This window comes from Macaca mulatta, chromosome 2 (genome assembly GCF_049350105.2).
Source record: "Macaca mulatta isolate MMU2019108-1 chromosome 2, T2T-MMU8v2.0, whole genome shotgun sequence".
Lineage (NCBI taxonomy): Eukaryota > Metazoa > Chordata > Mammalia > Primates > Cercopithecidae > Macaca > Macaca mulatta.
In genome coordinates, this window is record NC_133407.1 from 163117109 (window position 1) to 163131256 (window position 14148).

At 39.5% G+C, this 14148-nt stretch overlaps 1 protein-coding gene across 2 annotated transcripts; it reads right to left on the bottom strand.

Annotated features, from left to right (window-relative positions):
• Positions 1 to 889: 889 nt before the first annotated feature.
• NDUFB4 (NADH:ubiquinone oxidoreductase subunit B4) lies at positions 890 to 6792 on the bottom strand. Of its 2 annotated transcripts, XM_015129909.3 has the most exons (3): positions 6544 to 6751; positions 1947 to 2090; positions 890 to 1010 (listed from the first exon to the last, which is right to left on the bottom strand). In XM_015129909.3, the coding sequence occupies exons 1-3, from the start codon at positions 6721 to 6723 to the stop codon at positions 948 to 950; spliced, it is 387 nt and encodes a 128-aa protein (XP_014985395.1). In that variant the 5' UTR covers positions 6724 to 6751; the 3' UTR covers positions 890 to 947.
• Positions 6793 to 14148: the final 7356 nt, after the last annotated feature.

Here is a 14148-nt window from a genome sequence, read left to right on the forward strand (position 1 = left end):
GAGAATGCTATCTACAGCACTTGACTTTACTCTGCCTTTGTGGCGAAATTATCACCCTACTGTTTCCAGACTTAACTTCAAAGCATAATACTGTTATTTCATTGTCATCTTCATGACCCTGTGAGGTAGCAGGCTATCTCCATGCTATAGATGAGCATATGGAGGCCCAGTATTCCAACTGTTTAACTTGAGCTAGGATTCTAGCCCAGATTTGACCTCCAAAGCTCACGCCCCTAACCATTATATTTCTGTTCCTCAGCATGACCTCCACTCTCCATCTCCTCACCCCACAGTAGCCCACAACCCAGCCATACCCAACACACCTTACCCTTTCATGTTTGTTTTGTCCTGTCAGCCTTGTGAACTTCAGAGCCTAGATCAAATGCCACCTTCCTAAATTCCTCAGGTGGAACTGCTTCTCATCAGCTTGCCTACATCATTTTCCTGAATCTCGATTGTATTTTTTACATTGGTGTTAGTTTGGCTGCATTTACCACTGCAGCTGGGGCCAGACAAGGGCTTAGGTATTAAATAGTACCAGACAGGTAGTAAGCACTGAAATAATTGTTCAATAAACAGCTGTCAGAGAATGTACTCCTTAAGAACAGGCTCTGTCTTATTGACTGTTGTATTCTCTGCACATAACATAATGCCTGGCTCATAGCTAACACTTGCTTGTTGAACAACTGATTGTAGAATCTGTACTCTAAGAGCTCACAGTTTAATGAGGAAAGAGATTTATGTTCATTCATTCAACGTCCAGCAAATGTTTGCTGTCACTCTGACAGCAGTGATTCCCAACACAGGCCGCTTCTGCTTCTGTGTTATTAGGGTGTTAATAAGTTTTTAACATTGAATCAAGGTAATACTAAGAAAGAGAAACTACTACTTAATGATTAATAAACTATTTATTTAGGCAGGAATACATATAGTCATCATTGCCAGACTTAACATGAGAGCTGAAATGTTCGATCCAATTTTCCTTCCCGGATAAGTTTTTCTTTCTTATCCTGTATAGACAGAAAAAAAGTACATTAAAAACAATATATTCTGCCAGTTGGCTATATTAGATAAAAATAAATAATAAAAAAGACAAGAAAAACTGCATTTTGGCACAACCCATGGTACAACTGACAAAGAGAATGAAACACTCCAAACCTAATTGCAATCCCACTGTCTAAAGCCCAGGGAGTGTGCGAAGAAATAGTAATCTAAGGAACTAAAGAGACAGTAAGAAAATGCTCCTATTCAAAAACATCTTACTCACATTTTAGTCATTAGAAATATATTATCCCACTTAAAAGCATACACTGACAGCAAAATGCAAACACTTTCTGGGAAAGTGTGGACTACCTTTCTGCTAAGTAGATCATTTACCAGATAATCAAAATACACGAGCTCTAATGGGAAAGCAGATGGGCCAGTTAAAGACAAAGCTAGATGAGTGGGCTCCAGTGGCAACACAATCCTGGGGGCTGCAGCTCAGGCTTTAGTACCAGATGTGGAACAGTTTGGTGCCAAAGATCAGCTTGACTTTCTCTACAATCATATACCCAGGCTGCTGATGGCAGCTATTCCCCACAGGCAGCTTGTGCTTCTCTGTCCCTAGAGTATTAATAGGTTTTAACATTAATTCGCAAAATGTGACCAACGTAAACAGAATTCACACAAACAGGAAACGCACTAAATGATTTATGTATTCTGCTAATACTTCACCCAATAAACATCATCTTTTTTAAAAACAAATGAACTAAGAAAAATAGACAAAGGTAACTGAAAACTTTGTTTTAACTCCTGCTGGAAAGGAATAAAGATAAAAGAAGAGAGGAAGGGAAGGCAGCGTACAGCCCCAAGGTGGGAGGGGCACTGGTGGAGAAGGAGCTGCAGCTGGCCCCTAGCGAGGGACCCTGTCACTCAAATACTAAACATCTGGTCTGAATACTTACCCTGTCAGCTTTGATAATACAATACAGGAAGATGAGGGGCCCGATTCCAAACAGAGCTCCCAGGAGTGAGTTTTTAGGAGTGGGTCTGAAATTAGGATAGACATTTATTCTTGCATAGGTCCAACGAAGCAAGGCAGGATTTTCCTAAAATTAATGAAAACAAAGAGCTATAGAGCTTAAGAAGGATCACATTGAGAAACAAATTCATAGGGACTTCTGTGAAGGAGCACAGACACATTCTGTTCTCTAGAACAGTTAAGGGTATATCATGAATACTCCTAAACAGTTTCAGGAAAGATCTTTCATTTCTGGTGTTTTTCGAATTCTGATGATCGTGTTCAAATCCTCCAGTATGTAGAAGGCTCATATCACCAATTAGCTTTCTGTTTACTTAAGAATCCTAATCTTTAAACTGTCATAGAAGCCACTTTTTCTCCTTTGTCATTTTTATCTATTCTTCTCTGGACTGTTCTTAGCGTCATTGTCAAGTGTGACCATCAGAACCATGCAGTATTCCCAATGAAGAGAAACAGATTTCATATGCTCTACCATGCTTTGTATTTTGTTTCCAGGATCCTTTCTAATGCTATTACCAAAATAGTCTTTCCAGGCTACAAATAAGCTGTAGGAAAATGAAGGAGGGGGTAGGCTAGCTGAACTGTAAGTTTTTTAAGCTGACTTGACTGATATTTTAAAAGCATTAATTCAGACATTTCACACTATTAAAAGTTTTGTAGAAAGGTCAAAGTTGTTAAAGAAAAATAATCAGACTGTCTTGGTTAAGAAAATAATTGTCCATTTTCATATATTTATACTAGAATAACTATCCATGGACAGCAAATCTACCCACAAAAACATAATTAAATTTAATTAGCTAAATGCCCAAGTGATTTTACAAAATTAGTCTCCCCAATTAACTGACAGATAAAAATAAGCAAATAAAATCAGCTTTCAGACTTTAGTATATAACATGCATATTCAAGGTCCTAACCAACATCAAGAAGTCATGATTTGTAGAACTAAAATAATTTCACAGTCATATTTCAAACTAAATTACAACAATTTTACCCTGAAATAATCAGCTGCAGCTCAGAAGTTTTAAAAACAAAAAAAACAAAAAAAACTTTATAATGGAAATGCTCCTGGTTCCTTTCAGTCAGACTGAAATTCCTCAAGGGTGTAGGCACTCACTACTATATACAAAGTCCCAAAATATCTTCTGCTGTTCTAGAAACTATTGATGTTATCACAGCACATTAAAACGAAAGCACATGCAAGTTTTCTGCAGCATTGTTTATTATTATGCCTATACTGCCAACAAGAAGAAAGAGGGTAAAGACACAGATGTAGGTCCAAGAGGATGTTAAAGCTCAATAGCTGAAAGGATTAATGCATCTATTTTTACATCCTTTCTGCTATAAATGTATTTGAATGACTATCAAATGGCAGACTTCTCAATCTGCTAGTCACCTCTCTGTGCTTTAATATCTGCCAGATCTGTCTTCCAGAAACAGACATTTCATTTCATAAAAATACCAACTGCCCCATGAACATAGTTCATTAAGCCCAGTAATGTTACTAAGAGAGGTTCCAAAAGACACACTAGGAAGAGTTTTCCTCCTCTGACATCACTAGAAGTCCAGTGGACTCTCAGTAGCATCTGACATGGTGAAAACTCCTGGAAATCATTTCTTCACTTGACTTCCAGGCCCACACCTGTTTGGATTTCCTGCCAACTCTATGGCCATTTTCTCTTCATCTCTTTGCTCTTTTCCTCCACATCTCCCCAATCTCTTAATACTGGACCTCGGACCTCAGACCTTGCTGGTCTTTCCTATCTACACTTACTCCCTTGACAGTGTCAAGGGAGTAAATAATCTTTAAATAATCTATCTAAAGGCTGATGATTCCCAACATTTTACCTCCAGCCCTGTAACTCCACCCTGAACTCCAGACTCAATATCCAACCAACTGCTCAACTCTGACATACGGTCTATCAGGCGTCTAAAATGTCACATATCCCAAACTGATTTCCCAATAGTCTACTCCACCTCCATACCTTCTCCTCTCACATTCCTGTGTTTCTTAGTAAAAGGCAACTTCATTCTTAAAATCACTTAGGTCAAAAACCTCGGAGTCATCCTTGACTCCTCTTTCATACACCACATCCAGTCTATCAGCAAACTTGGTTGGCTCTACTTTTAAAATACACCCAGAATCTACCATTTCTCATCGCCTTCTGCCACCACCCTGGTAGCCACTATCAACAGATTGGATTACTACAAAAGCCTCCTAGTCTTCCTGATCCTGTCCTTTTCCCCATAGTCAATTCTCAACTAAGCAGCCAGAGAACTTGTTAAGTCCAGATCACGAAATTCCCTATTCAGTAAAAGTCCTTACAATGACCTATGAGGTCTGGTGTGATCTTGTCCCACTCTGCCCTCACCTTTCTCCACTTTAATCACAATGGTCTCTCCAGTGTTTTTCAATTAACCTGACACTCTCCTGCCTAAGGGCCCTTGCACTTGCTATTCCCTGATGCTACTTTCCTAGAGAGCGAGGTCCCTCACCCCACTTCTTTCAGATCTTTATTCAGATATCACCTTCAAACAGAGGCCTTCCCTGAGCCTAAGATTGTAGCTACCTCCCTCCCCTACTACTCACTCACACTCCAAATCTCCCCTGCTTTATTTTTTTTTTAAATCATTTACCACTACCTAATATGTTAAATGATTTTAATTGTTTAACTTGTTTCTTGTCTCCCCTACTAGAAAGTTCGTTCTACAAGGACAGGAATTTTTGCCTGTTTTGATCTCCATTGTTATCTTGGCATGTAAAATAGGGCCATAATAGACCCTGAGCAATTATTTACTGATTCAATCAATCATTCTTAAAGAGTAGGCAAGATGGCCGGGCGCAGTGGCTCAAGTCTGTAATCCCAGCACTCTGAGAGGCAGAGGCAGGAGGATCGCTTGAGTTCAGGAGTTCAAGACCAGCCTGGGCAACATGATGAAACTCCATCTCTATAAAAAATACAAAAAATTAACCGGACGTGGTGGCGCATATCTGTGGTCCCAGATACTTGGAAAGCTGAGGTGGGAGGACAGCTTGAGCCCAGGAGGCAGAAGTTGCAGTTGAGCCGAGATCGCACCACTGCACTCCAGCCTGGGTAACAGAGCAAGATCCTCTCTCAAGAAAAAAAAAAAAAATTAGGCAAGACAATTTACATGTATTGATTAATGAATGATAGTGTCACACACTCATTTAATCAACAAAACCAAAGAGACTGGTAGTATTACCTCTATTTACACATGAGAAAATTGAAACTACCCTGAGGCATATTAGCTAGAAGATAGAAGATCTTGGTTTCAGTTTCAGGTCTGACTGAGGCCTTATTCTCTTTTAATGCATCACACTAACACATCAAACCCAATCATGTGAGTTTGTAATAAATGTGTCTTTCTGCACCCTCTTCCCAAGTTAACAAGGTTCTGGCTGGAGACAGTACAGCCTACTAGTTAAAAGCAGACGCTGTGGGTTACACAAACCAGGGTTAGAATTTTGCTCTATCACCTGCTAAAGGGGCACCTCTATATGACCTACTTGTCCTTCCCACGTTGTCTTCTCATCTGTAAAATGGGGACAGTAGTAGAGCTTAATTATCCAAATAGTTGTGATATGTAAAGTTTACCACAGTGCCTGGCACATTGTAACTTTCATTCAATCCTCATAACTTCCCAAAATTCCAAAACACCAACGCAACGTGTGGGAAATGTCCTGTTCTGTTAACATCGTATTTGACCTATTTAGCTCCTGTATAGAAAACTATCTGATAGAAGCATACCTGTTAATTACCAGTTTACTGGGCATATACTATGTGCTGGGAATGTTACACAGACTATCTTATTTAACCTCATAATTCTATAAAGAATGCACATCATTTATATATGAAATCAGGAAACTATAATTCAGAGGAGTTAAAGTTGCCCAAAGTAATAGAGTTAGCCAATGAGTAGTGCTTTGGGTTCTGACTCCAAAGCCTAGAACTTCAACAAGCTGCAGGGTCTTTAAAAGATGCAGGCTGAAGGAATCACTGTATTCTCATCAGGAGAGAGCAGTACCCCTATGAGGTGTGAACTGAAAAGTAAACACCAGCTCTTTAAAATTATATATATATATATATATGCATATATAGAGAGGGAAACATTTTCTGAACACGCCTTACGAACTAGGCACTGTGTTAGGCCAGTCACACGCTCTATCTCATTTAATCCTAACAGCCTGATAAAAGAGTAAGCACTATATTACGCCCATTTTGCAGACAGAAAATCGAGGGAGGATAAGCAGAGTGAGTAACTTTCTTAAGGTCACGCAGGCAGGAAGTGATCAAGGATTCAAACCGAGCCAGGTCTGACTCCAGAGCCGGTCCTCTCGAGGGCCAAGCTCTGGCAAAGGTGAAAGGGTAGTGAGTTGGCTAGGCCTTGAAGAAGACCTGCGTCTGCGATACTGATCGGGAACGGTGGCCGACACACTGCGTGGTCTCTCGGTCTCTCCCAGGACTCGGACCCTATTCCCGCCCGGCAGGCCCCGCACTCACGATGAGCTCTCGGCGGTTGGGATCGTTGTACTGAAGCAAGTACTCTTGTTTCAGCCGGGCTCTTATAGCCAACCGCTCGGCTTGCGCCCGCCGGGTTTCCGGAGATGTGTTGTATTCAGCTGGGTCGAGGCTCTCGGGCAGAGTGGCCAGGTGCGACGGCTTGTACTTTGAGGTCGACATCTTGGCGACCCAGGGCACAACTGCGCCTGCGCGATTCTGAGGCCCTTTGTCTTTATGCGGACCTTCAGCTTCAGGAAGCGCGCCTGCGCGTTAGCAGAGGTTGGCGATGGCGTTAACAAGGAGCTCCGCCTCTTTCTCCTACCTTCCTGAACACGGCCGTGTTCGCTCAGTGATATGCGCATGCGCGAAGTGCTCTTCTCGCGTTTCGACCTGCCCCACCGCCGCTCCCTACCTACTCATCTGTCACTCGGCTGCTTCTTCCTAGCAGCCTTGTCTCTACTGACACAACCAGGGCCTATTATGTAAAGCTGAGCTGTGTGGGACTAGCTGTGGAGTCAGAAGTCCGGGTTTTCAGTGTGGGTCTAACAGTGCTGTGTCACTTGGATAAGTCACTTAACGTCTCTGAGTTTCCTTTTCCTTATCCTGGAGATAATGACTCCTGTCCACCTAGCAAAGTTGTTGTGAGGATTAAATAAGCTAACAAATAGATTAAGCAGAACAGAATTCCCTACCCAAGAAGAAGAGAATAAGCTTTTCTGTACGTTACCATGCTAGATTCATACAACATTAAGTGTAAGCTTATTTTTCACAGGTAAGAAATAATGATTAATAGGACAAATGATGTTATAAGAGAAATGTTGCCTGACTGACTATAGAAGGTCAAGAAGAAAATGAGGTATTGAATAAAGCTCATGAGGAAATCATCTTAGTTAAAATACTAAAACCTCTTGCCTAAAATCCTTAGCACTCTTCAGATGCAAAGAATTAAAAACATAAAGATGTGAAAATACTCATAGGGGCATTGTATCTTATTGTTAAAGACGATCTGGGGCGAAAACTGAAGTAATTGGAAATAAAACCTTCTCTATCCTTGCTGTCCTTTCCTCTCCCCCAATTACCAAGGTGAAAAAGCAACTTCAAGTTTCACAGCAGGGTCTTTGGGTTTCCCTCCTCAGGGGAAAAAATGTAAACAATATTTCCATAACTCGGGCAAAGAAAGATGGATCAAAAGAGAGCCCAGCTTGGCTGAAATGTCTGGAGGCATGTAGGTATGTTGGAAAATGGTTGCTAGAAAAGGGACCTAGAAAGTGTTGGCGTTTGAAATGATGAGAAGCAGCACTGCTGTCAAATTTATTCAACATTTTAATACTGTTTTAAAATGTTTATTAAGCACCCACCGCGTGAAGCACACAGCACACTAGTCAGTGTTAAGTCAGTCTTCTAGGCTCAGTGGGGGAAATCCAGACAAAATGGAAGATGAGGTGTTTGTCTTCCAGGTGCTGACAATCAAGCAGTACAGAAAGAACGGGCAGAAATGGTAATATTTGCAAAGTAGTCTAATGTCCAGATGAATATAGAGCAAAATGGACTCATGAGAATGCAGGCTGAGGGAATGTAGAATAAATGAACACAAGACGAGTTACTCAGACTCAATTTTAAAGGAGAAAAAAAAAAAAAAAAGGAAATTCTGACTTGTTCAAAGGTGTTTTGAAATATTAAGAAAATAATACAATAGGCCGGGCGCGGTGGCTCAAGCCTGTAATCCCAGCACTTTGGGAGGCCGAGACGGGCGGATCACGAGGTCAGGAGATCGAGACCATCCTGGCTAACACGGTGAAACCCCGTCTCTACTAAAAAAATACAAAAAACTAGCCGGGTGAGGTGGCGGGCGCCTGTAGTCCCAGCTACTCGGGAGGCTGAGGCAGGAGAATGGCGGGAATCCGGGAGGCGGAGCTTGCAGTGAGCTGAGATCCGGCCACTGCACTCCAGCCTGGGCGACAGAGCGAGACTCCGTCTCAAAAAAAAAAAAAAAAAGAAAAGAAAAGAAAATAATACAATATGAAAAGCAGGAGCAGGTTATAAAATTCTAAAGACTACATAAAGTTTCAGAAAGCTGTGTAGATTAGACACGGATCTAGGAAGGAGAGCATGTAAAAACAATAAAAGGATAAAGGAATGAGTCCAGCGAGTACGAACTGACGCGGGGAAGGCGAGCCCCAAAGTGGGGCTTAGGCAGCCCGGGTACTTGGCTTTGCTGAGGAAAGAATTCAAGGGCAACCCGGAGGTAGAAGAAAACAATTTTATTGAAGAGGCGGTGTTCCAGCTTTGGTGGTGTCACAGCCGTGACTGCTCCTGTAGAGTAGAGCCACCTCATAGGCAGAAAGCACCAGCTCAGACCAGCTTTCAGTCACATCTATACCCACATTTATTACCACTTTTAATAACACGCAGATTAAGAGGCAGTTTGGCCGGGCACGGTGGCTCACGCCTGTAATCCCAGCACTTTGGGAGGCCAAGGCGGGCGGATCACGAGGTCAAGAGATCGAGACCATCCTGGCTAACACGGTGAAACCCTGTCTCTACTAAAAATACAAAAAATTAGCCGGGCGTGGTAGCCTGTAGTCTCAGCTACTCGGGAGGCTGAGGCAGAAGAATGCTGTGAACCCGGGAGGCGGAGCTTGCAGTGAGCCGAGATAGCACCACTCCAGCCTGGGCGACAGAGTGAGACTCCGTCTCAAAAAAAAAAAAAAAAAAAAAAAAGAGGCAGTTTATGCAGACATTTCTAGGCAAGGGGTAGTAACTTTTGGGTCATCAGGTCATTGCCCTGGAAAGGGGTGGTAACTCCCGGGTGTTGCCATGGCAATGATGAACTGACACACTGCTGTGCCTATCTGATGGAAAGCGGCTTCCACCTCCGACCTGTTCAGGCTAGTGCTCAATTTGGTTCGGTGTCGGAGTCCTACCTCCTACCTCAAAACCAGCTGACTAGGTTAAAGATTTCTTAAGGTTACTATAAAGAGAGAAAGCTTTGGATGACTTAAAGTAGCTATTACCACACTTGCCTGATTATCACGAGGATTGCTTATGATGAGTGTTAAAAATAGGGAGTTTAGCCAGGTGTGGTAACATGTACCTGCAGTCCCAGCTACTGGAGAGGCTGAAGCCAGAAGATCCCTTGATCCCAGGAGTTTAAGTCCAGCCTAGGCAACATAGTGAGACTACACCTCTAAAAAAAAAAAAAAAAAAAAAAGAAGAAGTAAAAATAATTAGTAAATTAAAATATGGAAAAAATTTTTAACTCCTAGTTCGTGTCCTCCACCTGGAGATTCAAAACTGGTATGGCAGAGGAACCCAAGAGTCTGTATTTTTTACAATTTCCAGTGGGGGAGTGGTGGTATTAAAATATATTGCAGGCTTGTAAAACAGAGATGAGTACAAAAGGTCTTTCTTTTCCAAAGATAATTGGTACCAGAAAAGACCCTCTTACAGTGAGTCCATTAAAAATAGAGACGTATATTCCATGGTGAAAGAGTGAAAGAAAAAGACTTGATTTGAACTTTATATTGAAAAAAATTCAACCAAAACTTATAAAAATGAATTTATCTTATATTTAACACGTTAGGTTACAGTTGCAAGTATGTGCTAATTCTGGTAACTCAAATGTTTTGGAGGAGGGACATAATTTTTTATATGGCTCATTATCCTTCATTGTGCATTTGATTTTTGCAGCAGGGTCTTATTTGCAAAAGTTTTGGAAGCATTTATCTAGTTTTCCCGAAGTCCTCTCTTAATCCTTTGAAATCAGATTATTTCCTTTTGATGTACTGATGTCAACATCGTTCTCATTGATTTTCTCTTTTTCATTTGTTATCTGGTCCAACTCTGTGAAGTCCTCCTTTATTAATGACTTTGCATGTGGATCCAGCAGTTTACTAACATCAATTTCAAGGTCATGAAATTCCACATCTTTTGCAAATTTGCGCTTTTAATTTGCAATAGATTTCAGTTGCATTTGAGGGCTGGATATTTCCAAGTGAATGACCAGGATTTTGATAGAAGTGGGTATAGGCCCTAAGGTTAAAAGATTGGACAATTTAAGTGGGGAAAAATTTCACAAGTTGTCATTTCATCAATGAATATTTCCTGTTTTGAAGCCTTTTACTTCCTAAGAAACCTCCTAACAGAATTTATCAGGTCATGGGTTACAAGGACAAAGTATATGTACCTGTGTTTGGCTGGAAGAAGGGGGATGATGTGGTGAAGTGAAGAAGGAATGCAGATGGGAAGGGGTGGTTGAGTTATGTTGATAGGGCAGTGTTTTGGGGAACAGGTGGATATAAAAACTGTAAGAAAGGTGACTCCAGAAAGCACTGTATTATCTTGCATTTTCCTCTATAGAATACAGTATTACAACAAGCTTGCCATCTGAAGAGGTAAACAAAGTGGATGCAGTCAAAATACATAGGAAAAAACATAGAGGTATATCAGAAAATTAATACAAATATTTTATTATTTCTTTTATATATTTCATTTTGTGATGTTTATGTTTTAAATTTATAATTTATTGTGATTTTTCTCATTTATATCTAATTGTATTTGTAATTTTGTGTAATTTTTCTTAAAGACGCTTCCTCCAAAACCTGGATCTTCCTCAAACCTGGATCTTCCTGTTAGTCTTATTAAGGCTGCAAGGAAGAGACACTGAGTGCTATGTGAATTAATTTAATTGGTAAGAAGATCCAGGAACATGGGGTAGCAAGGACAGTCATCTGTTTGGTTGCCTCCCAATATTGGAATGAACAGCAGCCCTAAGGGAGAATAAGAACAATATTTTAGGGTTTTCAGGGTCCTACTTGAGCTTGATAACCCACTTTGTATTTGTTTACCTAGCACTTACTCTTCTTCCAAAATAAGACATTACTGGGTCAGTTTGACACTTCAATCTAGATTGCCCCCAAAGCACCACATGGGAGGTTGGCTTTCATTGTATCCAACTCCTCTGTAGTTCTGTTGACTTGGGCACTGTCCAAGTCATCAATTCATGAATTCATCCAATTCATGAATAAGCATACAACTGTTTTCACCCAATAGGTACACCTAAGTCACAGAAGTTTGTGATATTTAGAAAAGACCCATCTAGGACTACTTTCTTCCTACGTGGTAATGTATCCAGCAGGCACTTTGAGACTACAAGGCCTGTCCATGACAAACATGTGTTACTTTCTATGTGTTTTTACTATGGCTTTGTAATGTCTTGTTATTTCGTGGGGCAAATCCCTCTGTTTTATTATAGTTCAAAATTGTCTAAGTTACATTTGTTCCTCTTCTCTTTCAGATGAATTTTACAATTAAGTTATCAAATCTTATGAAAAAATCCATTGAGATTTTTATTGGAATTGCACTAAATTTATAGCTTGACTTGGAGAGAATAGACATCTTTGTAAATATTGTATCTTCCCATCGTGATCATTAGTCAGATCTCCTTTCATGTCCTTCAATCATGTTTTGTAACTTTCTCCATAAATAACTCTTGCCTCTTTAATACAGTAATAGATTTTTATTGCTGCTATTGTTTACTTTTTCAATTTCATCTTCCAGTTGGTTATTGCTGGGATATAGGAATATTATTGATTTTTATATACTTATCTTGAAATCAGTAACCTTGTTAAAATTTTTATTAGTCCTATTAGCTTTTCTTTATATTCCTTAGGATTCGTCTATGTAGTCAGTCATATCTCGTGCAAATAGCAGTCTTGCCTTTTCTTTTCCAAGTCTTAAACTTATTTTCTGTCTCTCTCCTATTGCATTCTCTAGGACGACCTGTAGTACAATGTTGCGTAATAGTGGAAATAAGGGATCTCCTATCTTGTTCCCAACTCTAATAGAAAATCATCTGATATTTCACCATCATATATGATGCTTACTATAAGTTTTGACAGAAACCCTTTATTGAGTTAAGAAAATTCCCTTATATTCCTTGGCAAAAGTTGTTTTTTTTTTTTTTTTTTTTTTTTTTTTTTTTTAAATCATGTATGGGTGTTTAATTGATCAAATGCTATTTCAACATTTTTAAGATCTATTGTTCGTTTTTTTCTCTATTAGTCTATTAAAAAGGCAGATAACTTTGGTAAGTTGTTTTGATGTGGAGTTGTTCTGCATTCTGGAATTAATCCTATGTCATGGCCATGATGTATGTTTCTTAATATGCTGATTAATTACATTTGTTGGCATTTTACTTTGAATTTTGTCATTTATGTTTATAGGTGAATTGGCTCTAAAGGGTTTTTTTAGCTTATTTTGTTCTTGTCTAGTTTTTTTATATTTACATGAATACATGGGATATACTTCCTTCTTTTTTAATGGGGGTAGTATATTTACATGAAATGAGTTAGATAGATTTCTCTTGTTTTTTTTTTCTTTTTTTAACTCTCCAAAACAGTTTGTATAAGATAGGACTATCTATTTGATGAAAGCTTGGTGAATTAACTTGTATAACTATCTGGGCCTTCAATATTTTTTTCAGGGGAGATTTTTGGCTATCATTTTAATTTCTGTAATGGTTGTTGGTTTGTTCAGTTTTTCTCTTTCTTCTTGAATTGATTTTGATAATTTATATTTTCTCAAATATCTTGTTTAGTTTCTGATCTCATCCTATGAATTTTTTCAACCTCCACTGTCTTTATAATTATGTTCCTCCCTTTACTTCTAATATTATTGCTTTTTCCTTCATCCATTCTGCTAGAGGATTGTCTACTTTGTCTTTTAATAGAACCCATTTTTAAGATTTTATTTTTTAGAGAAGTTTTAGTTTCACAGCAAAATTAAGAGGAAGATACAGAGATTGTCCATATACCACCTGTGCCCTCACATAGATAGCCTCCCCCATTATCAACATCCTCCACCAGAGTAGTACATTTGTTACAGTTGATGAACCAACATTGACATAATTATTACCCAAAGTCCATAGTTTACGTTGTGGATTACTCTTGGTGTTGCACATTCTATGTATTGGACAAACCTATAGTGACACATATCCAATGTTATAGTATCATACAGTTTATTTTCCCTGCCCTAAAAATTACCTGTGCTCTGCATATTTAACCTTCCTCTCACCTTCTCACCAACCTCTGGCAACCACTGATCTTTTTCTCTTTTCATAATCTTGCCTTTTCTAGAATGTCAATAGTTGGAATCCTACGGTATGTGGCCTTTTCAGATTGTCTTCTTTCACTTAGAAATATGCATTTAAGGCTCCTTCATATCTTTTCATGACTTGATAGCTCATTTATTTTTAGGGCTGGGTAACATTCCATTGTCTTCAGGTACCAGAATTTATTCATCCATTCACCTACTGAAGGACATCTTGGTGGCTTCTAAGTTTGGGTAATTATGAATAAAGCTACTATAAACATCCACGTTCAGGTTTTAGTGTGGATATAAGCTTTCAACTCCTTTAGGTAAATACCAAGGAGAATAATTGCTGAATTGTATGGTAAGAATATGTTTAGTTTTCGCCGGGCACAGTGGCTCACGCCTGTAATCCCAGCACTTTGGGAGATCAAGGCAGGTGGATCACCTGAGCTCAGGAGTTTGAGACCAGCCTGGCCAACATGGTGAAACCCCTTCTCTACTAAAAATACAAAA